General features: G+C 46.3%; 9 protein-coding genes across 9 annotated transcripts; 5 read left to right on the top strand and 4 right to left on the bottom strand.

The window, feature by feature from the left end:
* Positions 1-755: 755 nt before the first annotated feature.
* Positions 756-1,978, top strand: BHQ10_005584 (uncharacterized protein; the record flags this gene model as incomplete). Its single annotated transcript, XM_040878076.1, has 2 exons — positions 756-1,073; positions 1,127-1,978. 2 exons carry the CDS (start codon positions 756-758, stop codon positions 1,976-1,978), a joined length of 1,170 nt encoding a protein of 389 aa, XP_040734088.1.
* A 409-nt stretch (positions 1,979-2,387) lies between these two features.
* On the top strand, positions 2,388-4,713 carry BHQ10_005583 (uncharacterized protein; the record flags this gene model as incomplete). Its single annotated transcript, XM_040878075.1, has 4 exons — positions 2,388-2,535; positions 2,608-2,746; positions 2,806-3,056; positions 4,238-4,713. 4 exons carry the CDS (start codon positions 2,388-2,390, stop codon positions 4,711-4,713), a joined length of 1,014 nt encoding a protein of 337 aa, XP_040734087.1.
* Positions 4,714-4,844: 131 nt separating this feature from the next.
* BHQ10_005582 (uncharacterized protein) lies at positions 4,845-5,759 on the bottom strand (the record flags this gene model as incomplete). Its single annotated transcript, XM_040878074.1, has 3 exons — positions 4,845-4,929; positions 4,992-5,589; positions 5,654-5,759. The coding sequence occupies 3 exons, from the start codon at positions 5,757-5,759 to the stop codon at positions 4,845-4,847; spliced, it is 789 nt and encodes a 262-aa protein (XP_040734086.1).
* Positions 5,760-10,389: 4,630 nt separating this feature from the next.
* Positions 10,390-11,184, top strand: BHQ10_005581 (uncharacterized protein; the record flags this gene model as incomplete). The annotated part of the gene is made up of 1 exon (XM_040878073.1): positions 10,390-11,184. One exon carries the CDS (start codon positions 10,390-10,392, stop codon positions 11,182-11,184), a length of 795 nt encoding a protein of 264 aa, XP_040734085.1.
* A 340-nt stretch (positions 11,185-11,524) lies between these two features.
* On the bottom strand, positions 11,525-11,773 carry BHQ10_005580 (uncharacterized protein; the record flags this gene model as incomplete). The annotated part of the gene is made up of 1 exon (XM_040878072.1): positions 11,525-11,773. The coding sequence occupies one exon, from the start codon at positions 11,771-11,773 to the stop codon at positions 11,525-11,527; it is 249 nt and encodes an 82-aa protein (XP_040734084.1).
* A 1,229-nt stretch (positions 11,774-13,002) lies between these two features.
* On the bottom strand, positions 13,003-14,199 carry BHQ10_005579 (uncharacterized protein; the record flags this gene model as incomplete). The annotated part of the gene is made up of 3 exons (XM_040878070.1): positions 13,003-13,236; positions 13,302-13,922; positions 13,975-14,199. The coding sequence occupies 3 exons, from the start codon at positions 14,197-14,199 to the stop codon at positions 13,003-13,005; spliced, it is 1,080 nt and encodes a 359-aa protein (XP_040734083.1).
* Positions 14,200-15,796: 1,597 nt separating this feature from the next.
* Positions 15,797-16,521, top strand: BHQ10_005578 (uncharacterized protein; the record flags this gene model as incomplete). Its single annotated transcript, XM_040878069.1, has 4 exons — positions 15,797-15,823; positions 15,892-15,903; positions 16,028-16,178; positions 16,238-16,521. 4 exons carry the CDS (start codon positions 15,797-15,799, stop codon positions 16,519-16,521), a joined length of 474 nt encoding a protein of 157 aa, XP_040734082.1.
* A 379-nt stretch (positions 16,522-16,900) lies between these two features.
* On the bottom strand, positions 16,901-18,376 carry BHQ10_005577 (uncharacterized protein; the record flags this gene model as incomplete). Its single annotated transcript, XM_040878068.1, has 2 exons — positions 16,901-17,659; positions 17,711-18,376. 2 exons carry the CDS (start codon positions 18,374-18,376, stop codon positions 16,901-16,903), a joined length of 1,425 nt encoding a protein of 474 aa, XP_040734081.1.
* Positions 18,377-18,860: 484 nt separating this feature from the next.
* BHQ10_005576 (uncharacterized protein) lies at positions 18,861-20,083 on the top strand (the record flags this gene model as incomplete). The annotated part of the gene is made up of 3 exons (XM_040878067.1): positions 18,861-18,905; positions 18,955-19,059; positions 19,112-20,083. 3 exons carry the CDS (start codon positions 18,861-18,863, stop codon positions 20,081-20,083), a joined length of 1,122 nt encoding a protein of 373 aa, XP_040734080.1.
* Between the last annotated feature and the right edge of the window lie 129 nt (positions 20,084-20,212).

Genomic DNA, 20,212 nt, shown 5'->3' with positions numbered 1-20,212 from the left:
CAAAAGCACGATATGCCACTATTTGATTGGCTGATACTTTCGTATAGCCCCACCAATATAAAATAGGGTAAGATATCGACCAACATCCTTCAACCACCCAACTATTCAACTCCATTGATATGTAATCAAGTGAGAGAGAGAAATATCCATTAAGAAATATCCTTGACTAAAACAACAAGATACCCATGGTTGGAGTACCTGGGAAGTCGAAAGGGTGCAAAACGTGTCGCAAGCGCAAGATAGCTGTACGTTACCCCTTCGCCTTCTCGTCCACTTTACGTTCTATCATTGACATATGAGGCTTCTGTGTCCGCATAAAGTGCGACCTACAGCGACCAGTATGTGCGAATTGTATCAAATCCAAAAGGACATGTCTGGGGTATGATAAAGATGTACGGTTCATACCTGTTCGGGCAAGTGCAACGGGCGAGAAGCTTGTAGTCACGAGCTCGTTTGAGACAGTCAGCCAGACTTCATCGGAAGGCCATGAAAGTTTCCAAGCTTTACAAAACGGATCGAAGTCGACAAATGGAGCGACAACCTCTTTGAGTACAAGGCGTCACCAATTTTTCGCGATTCCAGCTTCCGATGTTCTTTACGGACTAGCGAACCGTGAACAGTTACTAAGCGCTTTTATTACCACATGTATTCCAATAGGCGCAGGTGGTGTAATAGACCCTTCCAAAGGTCGAGGTGGGCCTTGGATGCTACAACTACCCCAGCTTTTCATGCAAACACCTGCTCTACAAGCAGCTATGTCAGCTATTGCGGCTTCTATCCTCGGTAGACAGCACGACGACCGAGACTTTGTTAATGAGAGCCTTAGATTCTACACCAGCGGGCTTCGGGAGCTTCAGAAATCGCTGTGGAATCCGGATGTGATGTACAATGACGAAATAATTGCTGTATGCCTATGTCTTGGTTTATACGAGGCTATGGAGTGTCCTGGAGATGCTCAACAGGGATACTATAATCACTGCAAGGCTTGTATGAGGCTTGTTGAGGCTCGTGGTGCTGACCGGCATATGTCGGGTGTGGCGCATGAGCTATTTCTAGGCATTCGAGCTCAAGGGGTAAGTCCGAATCTGGTGGGATATTATTAGCTAAATCTAAGTTAATTATACAGGCTTTGCTTAGCATGGCGAATCATGTTCCAAGCTTCTTATCAAGCCATCTATGGATGACTACGCCGTGGAAGCTGCGCCCAAAACGCGCTATGGATCGATTAGTGGACTGCTTGTGCGAAGCGTCATCTATATTTCGAGAAAATGACCGTATACAGCATTTGGGACCGGTTGAGAAGCTTGAATCCTGGCTAGAAAGTCTTGCAAAGTGCTGGAAAATGGATGCAGTGCTTCAAAATGTCTACAAAGAATACGAAAAAGACTTCGCCCAGCCCATGTATTGGTCGGTCTTGTCGAAAGAGCCCAATTCAGCCGATGATCCTGTCCGTGGGAAAGTGTTTCCTGTCGCTTACAGGTTTTGCAGCATGACAGTGGCGCGCTCGCTTATGATGTACTGGGCAGTCTCACTTCTGACATGGAATGGCTTGTCTCTTCTCTATATGGGTATAGCCAGTCTGGAGTTTGACGCCAGTGATGCATATTGCTCCAACTTTCCCGACTGTGAAGCATTCCAAGACAACATGTGCCACTGTAGGTACCTACGCCTCCAGCCATCAGGTTCATACAGCTACGACATATCTCATTTTACTTCGTTGGGCCACAGGATAAACTTCAAGAGTCTGATCGATGACGTCTGTCAATCTATCGAATATTGCCTCGAATCTGAAATAGCTGTATGGGGGACGTGGTCGGCCGGGACACCTCTAACGCTGGTGTATGAGACGGTCAAGTACTATCCAGGACTAGAAAGGGAGGTGCAATGGATGGAAGCAGCACTACGAAAACTTCAAGGGCGTGGATTACGGATTCTCAAGTACACCACGACGTTGAATCAGCCCAGAGTTGATTCTTGAACCAGCCACACATTGTCAGCAGATTTATCGTTTCTTTTTGGTGGCTCAGCCTCATGGAAAATCTCGCGTTCGCATGTTGCATCCCAAAACGGTCTAGCTCAGACTGCCTAATATTTTAGGGTTACGCTCAGGCTCCACTTTGAATCTCGCGCAATCACTAGGAGATGAGCTATCCCTAATTAGGACGCAACATGCGAAATCGAAGGGTTTGAACATGAAAAGGGCATACTAGCGCTTGAGCGATATGTTGTTCTCGAAGGACGAATATATGAGCTTTATACTTGGAAGGCTTCTTAGCGATGTTTTCTTGCGGCTATATAAAGCCATAACTGCCCCATGGTGACCAAATCTCCTTAATTGTTACCTTGTCCCATATCAATCCGATCACCTCGGCTTACATCGAATCAAAATGCTTAACGAACACACAAAAGTCAGCATTGCGCAGATAGTATTCTACGTGCCAGCCGCGGTGGCTGCTGCTGGGCTACTATTCTTCCGACGTCCAATTCGAGAGCTTCCTCGGTTTCCATGGGTTGTTCTTTTGATCTTCACTCTCGGTATGCCATCATTTCCTCGCCATGATTATGGGGTCCAAATCGATATATTAACACATTCTCTCTCTTGGTTAGTTCGTATTGCTGGAGGCATAGTTGTCATCCTTCATGAAAATCAGCCTTCAAGCAGTGGGCTCCTTATTGCTGCACTGATCCTATTGAATGTCGGGGTGTTTCCTTGTATCGCCGCTACGATTGGTCTGGTCAATATCATGTAAGTTCTTCTACTCAATTCATTAAGGCTGATCCTCTGACATCTGTGACAAATTGCAGCACATTCATAGATTTTCGCGAAAACAAAATCCTCGCGAAGACTATTGTTTGTTCTCGGCTACTCTTTCTCGCGGGTGTCGCTGTGCTCATTACTGGCGGTTGTCTCCAAGGCAGTGATAGCTCGGGTGACCTGGAAACTGGCACGAAACTTGTACGGATTGGTTACTGTCTCGTGACGGTATTTGTCGCTTGCCTTCTTTCATTTCAGATATTCTTCTGGTTAAGGAAGAGCAAGCTCAGCCATACAAGCTGTAAGGTGAGAATTTTAATCACTCTGGGGAGCCTCAAAAACACATATTCATGACTTTTTGATATCCAGGTACTCCGTAGCGCGTCCTTGGCCATGCCATTCTTTATCGTGCGCCTGACCTACGCTTTTCTTTCAATATACCGCCAAGGTCAGACGTGGAACTCATTGACCGGCCCAGTTGCGCCGTTCATTGTAATGGCCTTGTTGATGGAGTACTGCGTCGTACTTATATATTTGATCACTGGCTTCAGAATTAAATATTCGAAGGAGCACGCTCGTGTGCCATTGAGTTAAGGTCTTTGAAAGAGCTGAGTGAATAAATGCGTGTGGTTCATCACTTTGTTTGCCTTTCCGGCGTCCTTGACCTTTGATGGTGACCCGAGGAGTGTTTTGGTCAGTTTTGTGACAGTGCTTACGTGGAGTAATCTGATTTCAGCGAGACAGACATACATATATGGAGCTTTCGTGTATGGTTTTCGACTAAAACTTTGAGTAGTAAGATTGATAGATAGTTGTATTACAAAAATACACTCAATATGCTTGTTTTTGTCCAGAATGCAAAGCCTATATTTAGAAAGTCCAAAGCAATGTCAACAAGTTATGAATAATAGCAATACACTTGTATTACCATAATACTCGCGATCCTAAAGATCGTGACATGTAGCACTAGATAAATCAAGTATTACCGTATCATATTAACATTTAGATTTCGAAATACGTAGTTACTTTCCCCAAAAAATATATTTATATAATTAAAAAATCATTCCACCAGACAATCCAACAGCAAGAACGCTCCGATCAACACGGCTTTGTCAGTGCATCATGCCACGATTGTTCGTGACATTCCCAAGCCACTCACCTCAACCAGAATCGAGAACCCTAACCCTGCCTGAACTCTGATATGCTCACGGTGCTCCACTCGTCTACATCGTGTACGTCATTTGGGAATTCCGCCCAAAACCGCGTGTAACGCCTTGAGAAACAAACTATCAGGATATTTACAGCTCATTATCTCAGCAATATTTCTCGTTGGAACTGTAGTGGCACATTCCGTACTAATTCTCCATCTTGCCAACTTGCCATCTTGGCCACATATAATATAATTACATTCGGTTTCTACACCGTTCTGTGGAACAAACTTACCCCTCATTGTAGCTTTGTTTTCCTGAAAGATGCCTTCAGTTAACAACATCGCTTTTACTGCCCCAATAAATCCTCCGGGGGCAACTCCAGTCCTCTCAAAGGAGCAAGTCTGGGCCGGGCTTTTACTCAAAACCCGCTCTGCAGAAACCTTCATTCCCAACGCGATCGAGACGACCACTGTCATATCCGAGAACACGGACGCATCAACAGGCAACATTATCACTGTCCGCGAAGTCCTGTTCCGGGAAAATCAGAAAAGAGTCAAAGAGACAGTCACGGCATACAAAGACGCTAGAGTCGACTTTGTGCAACCCGATGGATCTTTTGTTGGAAACATTATTAGCGAGGGCGCCAGTGGAGAGATGTATATGACTTATGTCTTTGAGTGGCATCATCCGGGAGCGTCGCAAGAGGAGCTTAATGCTTTCTACGCTAAGGAAAAGGGTATTGCTCAGCATTCGGTCGAGGGGACGGTGGATGTTATTAGGAAGCTAGTCAAGGAGGGGAGATTGTAGGACATGCTATGATGTAAATTGTTTTCAAAAGAGAGAGCTTCTCAGTGTTTCTATGGCTGATGGGAAGATAGCACACGTTGACATGGACTAAATGTCATTTTCACCTCCCAACTGAGTCTTATAGTAATCAACTAAAGATATTTGTCAAAAAATTCCACCGCCAGTTTATATCCCCTTTCGACCTCCACTCTGACACTTGGGTCGGAAAGGTCTCCTCTAACGATCGAATTAGATTTATCTGACATTCAAATATTCGAATTGAAGAGAGAAATGCTTACCGTCCACTCATCCAGCCATGTATCTGGCTATCGAATCTCTCCATGAATTTATCCGACGTAGGAAGGTTGTCGTAGAACTTTTGCATTGTTGGTAAATCCTCATCTTTTGAAAGGAGCAATGCCATCGGCACTGAAATATTCGCTGCCTCTTCAGGATCCGCCCTTGAAGGAGATGTCTGAACAGCCACCGAGAAGATACTATCCGAAGACCTCTGGCAGGCTATTGATGCCAACTTGCCTCCCCAGCAGAATCCGAATATGCCAAAACTCTGTAGGTTAGGAAGTACAGGCTGTTGTTGATTTTGCTTTAATGCCTCAGTGAACTTGAGCACCCGGGGAACAACAAGCTCAGGGGCGGCTTTTGTCTTGATGAAGTTTCCTAATTTCGCTGTCTGCTCGTCTGTGACGGGGGGTACCCAGGCTTTGTCGGCCACGGTGCCATCGAACCAGTCCGGAATAAGGACTGCTACAGGTCCCTTTGATGAACTTGAGAGACTGGCAGCAACGATATCTGCGCCTCGTAGTGTTTGTGGTGAGTATCCGAAAATGTCAAAGACCCAAACAATGACCCGGGCAGCGTTCTTGTCACCGACAACATCTGTTTTATTTCAATGAGCTGTGTATCATATAATGGCTTTAAGAAGAGAAAGAGAGAAACTTACAAACTTTCTCCCCAAGTATGTCAAGGTATTCTCCTTGGGCTTGGTAAACCACAACGTTGGCCGGGACCGGGGTCTCACAGCATGCTTTGGAGTGTGTCGACGCCATTATACTTTAAATACAAATAAGTTGTAGATGAGTAAAGAGACCGTTAGAAAATATCTGGGAAATTCAAGTGAGTTGATTGTAATAGGAAGTGAAGAATGAATTCATCCCGCCAGGACGAACGTCATCTCCATTTTATATTCCTTAACTCTCTGTGGTAATTCGGAGTTTGTAATATCTCCCCAATATCCGTTTGAGCATCCGGATATATGGTAGACAAACGTATATCAATAAAACACCTGAGGGCCTCAATATATTTCGAACGTTTCAAGCGCGCTGATTGGATGAAACAAATATGAGCTTGACTTTGGACCCACACCGCGATAATTTCCCGATATGGTTAAGCGTGATGATATTGGCCAATCCAACGCCTGATTACAACTTACCAACTTATCTCTTTGACTTCTTCCTCGACCTCATATTCACACCGCTGAACTTACTGTCCAGAAAAGAACAAAAGCCTAAAAGCAGGCGGAAAGAATACGATGGTCAGGCAAGGCGGACGAAGCAAAGCATGCGCGTCTTGTCGACGAGCCAAAAAGAAGGTCAGTGAATCCAAAGACATGCCATTATTCAGGGTAAATCACACATGCAGGTGATTTACAGAAAAAATCAACAGGCTACAAATACTAATACACTCATATAATCACAGTGCGATGAGGTTTATCCGCAATGTGGCCTCTGTGTGGCCGCCAATAGGCCATGCCCTGGTCCCGTTCAAGGGAATGTCTTTCTGAATACGGACGCTTCTAACATACATCATGGCGCCGCAAAATATGCGGCGAATAATAATGCTCAGACTCAATTAAACTCTGATAGAAAAACGGGTCCTGTGGATCATAGCCTTAGACATCAGCGCGAAGAAGGTTCCACCTTGGTGGGCAAGCGATCAGTCGAGTTATGTACACTGTGCGTGAACTTTGCTTTCTTTGCTTATACATACAATCTTATTATCTAATGCTCCAAATTCAGGTCTGGACTTTGGAAAGAGTTTCATAGTGTTCCATTGCATGACATACAGATTATATCCAACCTAGTACAATACTACACGCTTTCAGGACGAAGACCAATATCCAGCAGTCGAGATAAGCAATCATGGCTCATGAGGTTGCCTAGCCTATTACGGCAAAATCTATCAATCAGGATGCGTGCACCTTTACTTGCTCCTTCGCTGGTACTGATAGCTCATCAATCCAAACAGCCTGGTCTGATGAAGGAGGCTTTGAAGTGGTACGATCGAGGGCTTAGCTACATACGAACGAGATTAAGACATCTCAACGATAATGTGCTGGATGAAGTGGAAGATAGCTTCTTGATCTGTGCGGCACTATTCATGTCCATCTATGAGACACTTCACACTACTGTCGTTGGTGGATATGAGCAACATGTCATAGGTGCTGTAGCTCTACTGCAAGCCAAGGGGCCTGAGCTGTTTGCAAGACCGGAATTCCATGATCTATTTCTGGCAATCAGAGGGCACGCGGTACGTCAAACCCAAAAGGCTCAAACTCAAAACATTCATGCAATCCGCATTTACCTAGGTGCTAAACATCATACAGATTCACGTATCTCTGATGACAGGTAGATCAACATGTCTTGCTAACGAAGAATGGTTACTAAAACCGTTTCTCCAACAAACGCGATCAAAGTTTGAGTTAATTAATGATACCCTGCTTTTGATACCCAAATACTTGTCCGAATTGCAGCATGATCTATCCCACGCTGTCGATATGTCGGAAGAAGACAGTGCGTGGCAAGATTTAAAGCAGAAAATTAACCTCATGAAGAAAGACCTAGACGAACTGGAGAGCCATATTTTTCAGTTCTTGCAACCGATACCTTCTAGTAATCCGTCCTCGACAAACGATAGCAGTTCGGATCACCATTATTTATATAATTTTACCAGTCCAATACACGCCAGAATAGTTGCGATGCACGCCTGCGCCAGAATCATTATCCTTGGCATCTTATCTTCGACAACTTCATCCTCTCCTCGCTGGCCATGCTTTTTTCCAATCGAAGACTGGCACGACGAAAGTCTCATCGCTGAAATTAAGGAGGCTTGCAAACGGATCATTTCGGCCTCACAGTACCTTTCTCGGTTCATGATAGGCTGCGCCTATTCACGGATGGTACTGCCCCTGCAGCTGGTCTGTCAGATGACCCCGAGTCAAGCCCAACGGGCGGAAGCAAGTAACATTTTGAAATTCTGGTACAATAATACACCTGTCAAAGGGTTGACATTGCTGGCAATTCAAGCTATTGATATGGTGTCTAACTTGCCTAATCCTGAGGCTTCTGATGGCTTTCTATCACATGTGATGTAATGAAACAAATATACAAAGGATCCGACACATCAGCATTGAAATACATGGTGATTCGATATCATACCTCATTCTACTATTTGCTAGTACTCCAGAGACATGGTACACTTTTCTATCTTTTCCAGGGCTCTGATGAGTTGAAAGCCAAGGCATGTCCAAATAGCTCATGATTTAAATAACTTTCTCCTAAAAGTACTAAAATATCCACATACGTCAGGACTCTTACTCGAGAACTGCTGAGTTTTTCAACACATGTAACCGTAGGCAAGACAATGCCCTAATCAAGAATGTATATTTCTATATCAAATGGATGTTCCGTACGCAGCCATGGCCCTCAAGAAAATAGACGAAGATTCGGTGTAACATAAGCAGCCTAGCTGCCAAATGGAGTATAGAGTACACAACCCAATTTCATATTCCCTTGAAGATAACAAAATCATCATAGAGTATTGACTGGTATCGGAGGTCACCGCAGAACAGCCTCAAAAGTTGGAGATCCAAGTGTGGGTCAGGTTTTTTTAATAATGCAACATTAATCAGGATAAATATGAAGACAATATAGGCGGCTCCAATAGTAGGCATTCCAGTATCTATAGACGGGTCATGCATCTATTTTTCTCGTGCAGATGTATCACTGACCTTTAAATAGTCTTATTGTAAAGCCACTGCCTTATCTAGAATCAATGCAGATCCCCGCGTGAAGTTACTTCATTCTCAGGAATAACCTTATTGTCTCAGGCAAGATTGATTGTCACATACGAAGTACGCTATCCTGCTAGGCAATCAAAGGTAGGATTCATGCCTGACAATTATTATGCCGGAAACAAGTCCGATCAATATTGCCGAAATCTGTAATTTCTCTTTAAAACTGATATCAAGCCATATTGTGTGATCCCAATGGATCCGAACAGGCAAACCCCTGGTACAGGAACGCCCAAAATTAAAGTAAACAGCAAACAAAAAGGACCCACGGCAGAGGTCTAAAAATTTCACATGCGTTGATTGGTAAAAATTTGTTGTAACCACTGTCCCTAATTTTGTGGTGAGCGAATAACGAAACAGCATCTTCGTCTGCGTGTTTGGAACAAAATGATACGGGGTTTCCTAATTGGGCAATCTGGGCTATATTGTGGAGACTGAAACGGACGGTAACCCTAAGTCCCGATGATCCTTCTTTCAGGTTGCAATCTGCGGTGCTCCGTGCCACGTCGTCGCAAAACCCGAAACTTTGCTGGAAGAGAGATATTGCTCACTGTACAGTCTCTTAACAGCGTTCTCTATTGCAGGTATTATCAGGTAGTCATATAGGTAATATCACTGAGCTGAGGCTGATTCCTACATCATCTTCCTTCCGCAGACGCCAGATGCAAGCCCTCATCAGTGGCGTGTGAGAGGGCTCCTGTCAGCATTTCTCCACAATTAATCCCCTCATTTATGGGCCCCAAGGCTTAGCAACTTTCCCGGGATCCACAACAGTGAAAAAGAATGGGCGCACGTTCAGATACCGATACGAGCATGGCTCGCTATGGTGTCGCATCGTGGCTGATTGCTGGCAAAGCTAAGACTCGATGATCGTCGGCACTACGAAAGGGGACAATGGGGGCAGCTTCAGTGCCATTGGATATCACCAAGTTGCCTTGGTTAGTCCTCAGCCCCATCCGGAAGTCGGGAGTTGGGAATTCCAGACCCCCGTTCCTGAGACTGATTCCCATGGACTCCCCTGCGCTCTAAAATAAGAAATATCACTTGAGAGCGGTCTTGCTGAGTATGTGTACTTGATACTGTATTCAAAGAGGCAATGCTTCGTGGCTGCCAATGACACGCGGAGCCGCGTAATATGGGCTACGAATCTGATCCGTGAATCCACGTAAACGGGCAGACCGCGTACCAAGATACTAATGAAACGCCGCACACTACCCCAGAGCACTAGTATTCCTAGTATTCCGATGCACTGTAACTATCCTTGATAATGCATGACCATTTCGACATCCACTGCGCCCTAAGTGACTAAATTAGATTAACAGATGCCGGATGCCTGGTCAGATGAAACTAAACAATTTTCTCCATATTTCTACCTACCGGATACAGTAAGTATCGTCAAGATAATATTATTTCTTTCATACGGCCCTGAGCTTGTCCCGGAGTGAAGAGTCGTCCGTGGATATACATAATCCATGATTGAATTTCAAGTATAAGTAGGACCTCCACCCCCCTTTGTCCAGACCTTCTCTGGCAGACATCCAGTCCACAACAGAAAATCATATACCTTCTATTACTTTCTCCTCTTTCATTCTAGAGAATCATCCAAAATGAAGTTCGCTACCACTGCCGCTGCCCTTCTCCTTGCCGGCTCTGCCGTTGCCTCCCCTCTTTCACAGCGCGTTGCTCGCCGCAACAGACATGGTATCAGCCGTCCCAACGCCCGTTTGACTGGTACTCGTTTGGCCCAGAAGAACGATGACCAGAGCACCAACTGGTCAGGTGCTGTCTTGGTCAGCAACGGATTCACCAAGGTCTCCGGAAGCGTCGTTGCTCCCACTCCTTCCATCCCCAGCGGTGGTGACGACAGCACCCAGTACTGCGCCAGTGCCTGGGTCGGTATCGACGGTGACACCTGCCAAAGCGCTCTCTTGCAGACCGGTTTCGACTTCTGTATCCAGGGTGGCTCCGTCTCCTACGACTCCTGGTACGAGTGGATTCCCGATAACGCCTACGACTTCTCCGGCATCGACATCTCTGCCGGCGACACTATCGAGATGAGTGTCGAGGCCACCAGCACCACCAGCGGTGTCGCCACCATCACCAATCAGTCCAACGGTCAATCCGTTTCTCACACGTTCACCTCCAGCGAGGTTCAGAGCACTCTCTGCCAGACCAACGCTGAGTGGATCGTCGAGGACTTCACCATCATTAGCGGCGGATCCCAGTCTCTCGCTCCTTTCCCTGCCTTTGACACTGTCACCTTCACTGATGCCAGTGCCACCAGCGGTTCTGGTGACGTCGACACCTCTGGTGCTGATCTGATTGACTTGGTCGATTCCAGCGGCAACGTCGTCACCACTGCCAGCGCCTCTGGTAACCAGGTTGTTGTTACTTACAAGTAAAAATTTTCGGAACCAGTACGTGGATTGGGCATATGAATCAATGTACATAGTGGATAGGAACTGGATGGTGATCTAGGATGAAAGTTTCTCTGGGAGAAAAGTTGTATTTATTCTTGAGGTACATATTGCACAATCTATTAAGTACATACAGTATAAAGGGCCCATTCTATTCTTCAAGTATTCTCTTGCGCACTTTCAAACTCTTCATTCCTTCTTATCTGGGATTCGGTAATGACTGTTGACTTGAGTCTCGATATCTGTATCAAGTTAGTAATCGTAAAACGATAAACTTGATGAGGAAGATACTGACGCTTTGATTGTGAAGAATTGGTCAACGAGCTTAGATGCAAGCACCCTGTCCAGTCGGAACTTCCTTGGGCTCCCAGCCGCTCGTGGGAGGGATGAAGCATTGCAAGCCTTCACAGCAGGCGAGGGCGCCTTCGACACAGTCACCTCCTTTGGGGCTACAGGTAGCACTCTCGACTGTCTTGTCGAGGCTGAGATCACTGCTGTCGGTACGGGTGTCGATGACAGCGCCGAAGGCCATGGTGGCGAGGAAGAGGGCAGTGAGGCTGGTGAAGAACTGCATTTTGATTGATAGTGAGAAAGATCGAGATGACTATGAAAAAGTGTTATCAAATGATCTTATAGAGCATGGAGATTGAAATATGTACCTTGAGCTGGGGATTTAGGAAGGATGTTCTGTAAAGAAGGTTGCTCTGGATGTTGTTTGATGGTTGATGATGCAAAGATGGATTTGAATTACGAGAGGGCTTGACTGATTTTATATCTCTTCGTCTGGCCCAAGCTCGTTCTCCTTTTGATTTGACCTTAAGCTCCAGTGTGAGTTATTCTCATATTGAGAAAAAGCAAGGGATATTTTGATATCGCAGCAATCCCAATCAAGAAGATGCAGCAAACACGTCTAACGGCTCTTATACCATTTGATAACTCACATACAACTAGGTTGCTTGAAAAATCTCCACTCTATGGTCAGTGATTAATCTCTGTATGTAGATGATCCACTACACTTCTTGCATCAGTGTAGAGCTATCACAGGGATTAGACTGTTACACGAATATCGGCAATGACCTGAAAGAAGAAGAACATTTCTGGATGACGGTCACTGGATACTGCGTCCTCCTAGCTTAGCCCTAGGTAAATTGAATATAATTTAGGGAGCAAGCATGACATATAACATACAGCCATATCGAGTAGACTGATCAACATGACCTTGCCATTTGCCCATTGTGGTAGCAAGATTTGCAACCCTGACATATCATGACTAGAATAAGCACCACGGAAGTATATTGCGACTCTTGCCTGATTTCCAAAGCCTTCTACCGAATGTTTTTTCGGTATATGGGCGCCAGCACACATAGAGTATAGGGATTCAGATGGGTACTTCCTTCAAATGAAGACCGAGCGCTACTCTATGAAAAACCGACTACAATCACAAAGTGTCATGGATTACAAGCGCCATAGGCCGCTTTAGGGCTTAACGAACCGGAGGTTGTGGTTGTGCCGACGCAAGGGGGTCGCCGTTATTAAAACCCGTATAAGAATTAAGAATCAATCAGATCAATAGCATCGTTCCTTGCAGGCTTGGCAGGGGKAATCTTATGAGAATGCATATGACGCTTTGTATTCGATTATATTGTGCCTTGATGTCTTGCTCCGTACGTCTTTGTGTGACTTGATGGGTGAGGGGGCCGATATGAGTCTCTTCTTATCACTCGTGTTACACGAAATCATCAAATCAACGGCAAGGTTTCTTTGCTTTCAACTTCCTTACACCAGTACACTCGTCACACGTTGCTACCTTCCGCCCCAGTACGTGGCGTACTTGCTCTGACCTTTGACGACCTCAACAAATCGTTGTGCAATGATAGAATCGGTCTTCCAGGAAGGGTGAAGATTATTAAACCACAGGAATGATTCTTGATTCGCTGCAAGAGAGCACACCCCACTCGCATCGCACTGCTCAATGTATCCCGTGACATTAGCTGGTGAAGCGAGATACTGATCCGGGTTATAGTATATGTCGGCAATCTGTAAGTTCACAATCAGCATTTGTCTTGTTTCTTTTCGACCTTGGTCGGATAGGAGCTACATACAATGCTATACATATCCATAAGAGCGAATTGAGCACCAGGATATCTGTTCTGAATTAACAACTCGTACGGGAGCTGATACTTGTAGATGTCGTTGACGGTCTTGACACTCTCCCACATCCTATATGAGACTTCGGTGACATTGGTAGTCCCATCTGGATTGGGATATACTCCACCATTTTCCGGCGTCGCATAGAGAGGGACAAGCTGCAACGGAATCACATTCTGGAGGACAAAGAACCGAGCACCATTGGCATAAATCTTGTCTAGCGCTGAGAATACACACTCCGTATAGTCCGGAATAGTCTTGCCGGGTACTTGAGAGTCGGTTAGGAACGCATCCGCGCCCAGGTCATTCGTACCGATCCACATTGAATAGACGGTCTCCGAAGGGGGGATATCCAAAAACGAAGTTCCGTTTGTGGTGAGTTTACTATCACCGATGTAGGCTGGTACCTCATATTCGAGAACAGATGGGTAGTCGCCATTGAGGGCAGAAACCCAACGAGGTGTGATCTCGTTGGAACAGACGGCACCACTGACAGCGTAGTCGTAGAGATTGACTTTGGCATTAAAGGCGACATATCGAGCCCAAATGTAGCCACCGGATGAAGTATTGTTACTCTTAAAGCAATTAGACTTTTACACTCATAGAACGTACAATGAAACAACTTACCACTGGATCGACCCAGCCAACCGGTGGCGCAGAACCATTGTGACTGGCAAAATAGCCAAACCGACTTTCATCAGTGTAGCTATCTCCAAAGGTGACCAAGCTCTTGAACTTTTTCAGCTTCCATTTGGAGCTGCTCTCACCACGACTTGAGAGAGTTGGTGAGGTAGCGATTGTGAGCTGGCTCAGCAACACTGATATGTAGACGTATTTCATGGAAGAGAACATTTTGTGCCTGAAACTTACAACTACTAAGACTGATAAGAAAAGAAACGAAACAATGGCTTGAATCGCCTATTAAGTCGTCGATCGATGCGGGGTGATAAAGACATCTTCTCAAATCCTGCTGCCAGCAATAAGCATCATATACACATGTAAGTCAAGATCTCCGAGCAGGATTAGTGTGTGCGTGCTTTGTGCAATATGCGGTAGTATAGACAGTTGCTATGCAGCTTTACGCCCATGATTGGGCTTGAGGAGAGCCATGTCTAGGGATCTGCAGCGTGCCAGACAGGGTTATAACCGGGGTAGCTTGTTCTGCAGTTGACACATTGACATCAGTTGGCGGAAAATACAATGCTTGCACGCATCGTACAGGCTAATATAAACAGACTTTTCCCGATATCCCGAAGGCACATCCCACTACGGAGGGCTTCAGGATGAGTAGCCTCMAAATACAGTAAAGACATCMCCGGASGAGCCGTACAATTATCCGGCAATGTGCACGTCATACCTGCTTCTTAGCTGCGGGGTCCCCATAATGATGATTTTGATCGCCTCAAAGTCTTGACTTTGTAGAGGGATTAGTGATGCCATGTAACCTCACTACTTCCCTTTTGTACTAACTCGTAGTGAAGGACTTGTCTCTAAAGTTTATGAAGATTGCGGGCGAACGGATAGACTAGTAGTAGCATTGGGGATCGGAGAAATGGAGATTTGCCGATTTACAATATCATGTTGAGATCTTGAACAGACATGATCAGTGCTTGGTACGGCTTKAAGATGAGCTCTTCTCATGTCCTGAGTCTCGGAAAAGCTGATGTTCTGGTAGATCAGAATCTAGTCAAAGATATGTGTCGTTCCCAGAATCTGAGTGCTTGAGCGGTAATCATTACAAACTCATGAGAACCCAAAGTCGACTATCTCCATCCAGAAAGAACTCGGAGAGTACCGAAGTACAGGAACTGGATACAGCAGCTCCTCAATGCGAAGATTGGCAACCCGGGGAGGTGCAAGAAGTCGGGTATATACACCCAGCTGCGTGCTTCTGTTACAGCCTTTTAATGAAGATCAAAGCGCTACGACCAGGGGAGTGAACAGGGCCCTACAACAAATCGAATCTGAAACCTCGGAGGAAAGATCCTCGCAGCGTATCGAAACCGTTGAACGAATGAATTAAGGAAAAGTTGTTGAAAGAGAAGGCTGAGATAGAAGGTGGTGGGGCACTCCGACATGTTTAGCGGCTCGTGACTCCTGGGGTTCATGACATGTCAGGTAACTCACGACAGTAAAAGCTCTTCCATGAGACACTTTTTATCATCAAATACGATTGTGTGAGCGCTGGCCTGCTCATCGCCGACTCAATCTAACATGCATTACACCTGAGCCAGTCGCCGAGTCTGCTACAACCAACATCCACGAAGCTGCCGGACTGCACGAAGACGACCGTCTATCGGATTTGCGATTGAAGTGAGCTGAAGAACGAGCTTCAGCCACAAAGACGCACAAACTTGCTATCTTGGAGCGTGGCGGACTGCTGAAATACTTGCTATCATACAATTTCTAAATTGAAAGATTCGATCAGAAGAGGAAGTGAGTCGGCGAGATGTTCGCCTCCAAGCGGTTAGGAAAGGTAAGTCATGAGAGCTCCTCTCATTCACAAAACTCTCAGCTCAGCTGCTAATTGAGTTCACGATATAGGAGCTTGCTAAGGTTAGTACGCGAAAGAATCGTTCTCTTCCCCTTGTCACAGTCCTGGTACCGTCAAGAGCTTCCCCGCATCAAATAACCCACCGCCGCATGTCTGATTCATGGCTCACCCAGTATAACTCGACAGATGCAAACCCATCTACCTCCTGGTATCGAGATAGTGCAAGCCGAAAATTTCGAGCAATGGCTCATGGACATCCGCGTTCTCGACTCGAATCCCCTCTACCAAGACCAGACCTTCCGACTCAAGCTGATGTTCAGCTCAAAATACCCTATTGGTATAGTCGAATCACCTCAAAGCACTGATTTGGAAAATAAATTGACATACGTATCGCAGAACCACCAGAAGTCGTATTTGTCAAAATCTCCCAACCCACAGACACACCCCGCGCCATTCCGATCCATCCACACATCTACTCTAACGGTTTCATCTGTCTGGACCTGCTCTCCTCAGCCGGCTGGTCGCCCGTCCAAACTGTCGAAAGCGTCTGCATGAGTTTACAAAGCATGTTGACCGCCAACACCAAGAACGAACGTCCGCCCGATGACACCGAGTTCGTGAAAGGGAACAAGAGGAGGCCGCGGGACGTCAATTTTTACTATCATGATGATAATGTTTAATACATCGAAATCGGTATTCTTTACGAAGCTATTGATAATAATGACATTTTGACGATAGAAAATGTCTTAGGAAAGCCCGGGATTTATCGTAATATACTCTACAAATGGAACGATACAAGAACTATGTATCATTGTTACGGACTAATTGACCATCCATATCTTTCTATTGACACTAGCTGTACATACAAATACGAAAGAGGACTAGCAGGGCAGCCGTCACAAAGGAAATTGAGGTTCAGAAAAAGTAAAACATGTCAAATCTCGGATGATTTGATGAACAAGCCGATCGATGAATAAAACGCCAGTAGTACAGTGCTACTTCTTAGGGTAGCTGTATGATTTCTTTTGCTCGAGGTTCTTATTGTAACATGAAAAAGGCCTATCGGTCGACTTCTCCAAACACCAAATCCATAGTACCAATGATGGCGACGGCGTCGGCGAGCAAGTGACCGCGGGAGACTTGATCGAAACCACCGAGATGGGCAAAGCCAGGAGCACGGATCTTGCAGCGGTATGGGCGTTCGCTACCGTCACTGACGACGAAGACACCCATCTCGCCCTTGGGGGCCTCGATGGCGGAGTAGGTCTCACCAGGAGGCACGGCGTAACCTTTGGTGAAGAGCAAGAAGTGGTGAATCAGAGCCTCCATGTTCTCCTTCATGGCAGCACGAGGAGGAGGGCTGATCTTGTAGTCCTCAACCTTGACTGGACCAGCGGGCATCTTGTTCAAGCACTGGTGAATAATGCGGAGGGACTGACGGAACTCCTCCATACGGCAAAGGTATCGATCGTAGCAGTCACCATTCATACCGACGGGGACATCGAAGTCGACCTGGCCGTAGGCATCATATGGCTGCGACTTGCGAACATCCCATGGCACACCGGAACCACGAAGCATGACACCAGTGAAACTCATGTTGAGGGCATCTGCAGCGCTGACGACACCGACACCCTGTGTTCGGGCCTTCCAGATACGGTTGTCGGTTAAGAGTTCTTCAGTTTCGTCAATGCGGTCACCGAATTGAGTAGCCCATTGGTAGATATCGTCGAGCAAGCCGAGAGGAAGATCCTGGGAAACACCACCGGGTCGGACGTAGGCAGCGTGCAGTCGAGCACCAGAGACACGCTCGTAGAATTCCTATTCATCCACAATTAGAATGGTCCAACCATTGACAGAGACTCTACTAACCATAAGCTTTTCACGTTCTTCAAAGCCCCACAAGAAAGGTGTAAGAGCACCAACGTCCATAGCGTGGGACAAGACAGACATAAGATGGTTCAAAATACGAGTGATCTCTCCAAACAAGGTTCGGATCCATTTGGCGCGCTCAGGGATGTCAATGTTGAGTAGTTTTTCAACAGCCAACGAGAAACATTGCTCGTTGGTCATCATCGAAACGTAATCTAAACGGTCAAAGTACGGCAGAGCCTGCATATATGTCTTGTATTCAATCAATTTCTCCGTTCCACGGTGCAAAAGACCGACGTGAGGGTCGGCGCGAACAATTTCTTCACCATTGAGCTCGAGAATTAAACGCAACACACCGTGCGCAGCTGGATGTTGGGGACCGAAGTTGACGGTGTAGTGTCGGATCTTGCGATTGCCGGTGTCGGTGGTCGACTCTAAGGCAGCGCCTTCTCCGATGGGCTCAGGACCTGCCTTGTTCGCAAGGTGAGCGAACGAGGGATCTGTAGGAATGAGTCTGGTGGCTTGGTAGGGTTGAGGTTCGGCAGCTCGTCGAGAGGGAGTTGTGCTCATATGCCGCGAGCACGAGGCAGAAGCTTTGAACAGCGATTGATGACGACCTAGCGTCATTGGCACACGGCCAACGACGCGAGAAAGAGAAGAAGCCATCGGGGGGATGCGGCGGGCGACGCTGGGATGGCTGCGAGTTGAGGTGTGGACGTCGGGAATCTGAGGTTGCTCAGTGTGGTCCTTCCGCCTTCAAGTTCCGGCAGGAATTGTTCGCAGCCTGAGGTGTCTATGGTGTGTGTCACGTGATACATCTACAAATTAGTAAAAAAAACCCAACCTACGACTCTAGTGCATGACAAAAAAGGACTCTGACATTGCTGTAGTGCCTTTTATGACAATTCTTATACATTTTACTCAGAAAACAGCTCTAAAAAGTTGATTATAAGCAACAATCGACGAGCTTTTCTTCAGTAATCGGGATTCAATGATGCATGATTGGCTCATATTAGATAAGCGTCCCTCACTTTACCAGAAACAGCCTAGTGTCTGCGGAGCAGAAAAGACTCCCAAGGACCTAAAGAAAAAAAAGTTCGTACAGCTTCTTCACAGTTTCAAACAGAGCGAATGCGCATATTCAGCAGCAATGGCACCGGTCGCAGCTACTACAGAGGAGCCTTCGCGGCGAAGAGTAAGCGCTCAAAGTGTCTTGATTTCTTTCGGCCCGTCTAACGTGTTAGATTATCAATATCAATGCCGAAACCATCACCAACATACCCTCCACAGACTTCCCTGGGCATTGGCCTGGAGAATCACATGAGTGGTCCATAGAGAAATTTCAAGATGTACGTCCTTGAATCTTACCTCGTCTAACCATTTCAAAATTGACCCAGTCAGAACTTTCGAGTCGACTTTCACAAAAACGAGACTTACGATGCCTCCTTCTCCCTCGTCGGTCTCGACGCCTCCGTCGCAAACGCTTTTCGCCGTATCCTAATCGCCGAAGTACCCACTCTCGCCATTGAATTTGTCTACATCCTCAATAATACATCCGTCATTCAAGACGAAGTGCTCGCCTCCCGTCTCGGTCTCATCCCGCTCAAAGGCTCGATAGAAGGTCTCAACTGGATGCAATGGTTCAAAAAGGCCACCGAGGAAGACCCCGAGAGCAGCGACCCTAGCGACTTCAACACCGTCGTTTTAAATCTCCACGTTGAATGCAGCGTCAACGAAAGAGCTCTACCGGGCGAAGAAGACCCCCGCCTTCGCTACCATAACGCGCACGTCTATGCAAGCGACATCACATTTGATCCAAAGGGTCGTCAAGTGAACTATTTCAGCGGCGAAGGAGAAATCAGACCGGTCAATCCCGACATTCTTATCGCTAAGCTTAGACCAGGACAGGTTATCGAGCTCGAGATGCATTGTATCAAGGGTATCGGTGCCGACCACGCCAAATTCTCTCCCGTCGCAACGGCAACATACCGTCTCCTCCCCGAAATTCGAATCATGCGCCCTATCATTGGCGAAGACGCAAAGAAGTTCGCTAAGTGTTTCCCCAAGGGTGTCATCGGATTCGAGAAAATCACATCTGCCGAAGCTGCGAAGAAGGGTAGTGGATACGAAGGTCATGCGGGCGAAGACAAAGCTGTGGTGGTCGACCCCTTCAAAGATACCGTCAGCAGAGAATGTCTACGACACGATGAGTTCAAGGATAAAGTCAAACTGGGTCGTGTGCGGGATCACTTTATTTTCAATATTGAGAGTACCGGCCAGTTTCCTAGTGACACTCTTTTCCTGGAAAGCGTTAAGGTGTTGAAGCTCAAATGCGTACGGCTGAAACGAGACTTGAACAAGCTGGTGCAATAACGTCTCTCACTTTTTCGCTTTCCCATCTTGTCACTTTATTTTTTTTTGGATTTTGTTTGCCTCTTTGCGGTTGCATTTACTGGAGTTTTGTGTTGTCTATTTGTGTGGATATAGATGTCAATCATTCTA

This window comes from Talaromyces amestolkiae (genome assembly GCF_001896365.1).
Source record: "Talaromyces amestolkiae strain CIB chromosome Unknown scaffold10.1, whole genome shotgun sequence".
Classification (NCBI taxonomy): Eukaryota; Fungi; Ascomycota; class Eurotiomycetes; order Eurotiales; family Trichocomaceae; genus Talaromyces; species Talaromyces amestolkiae.
Note: the sequence above shows the minus strand (reverse complement) of the source record. Positions and strands in the feature narration are given on the sequence as shown.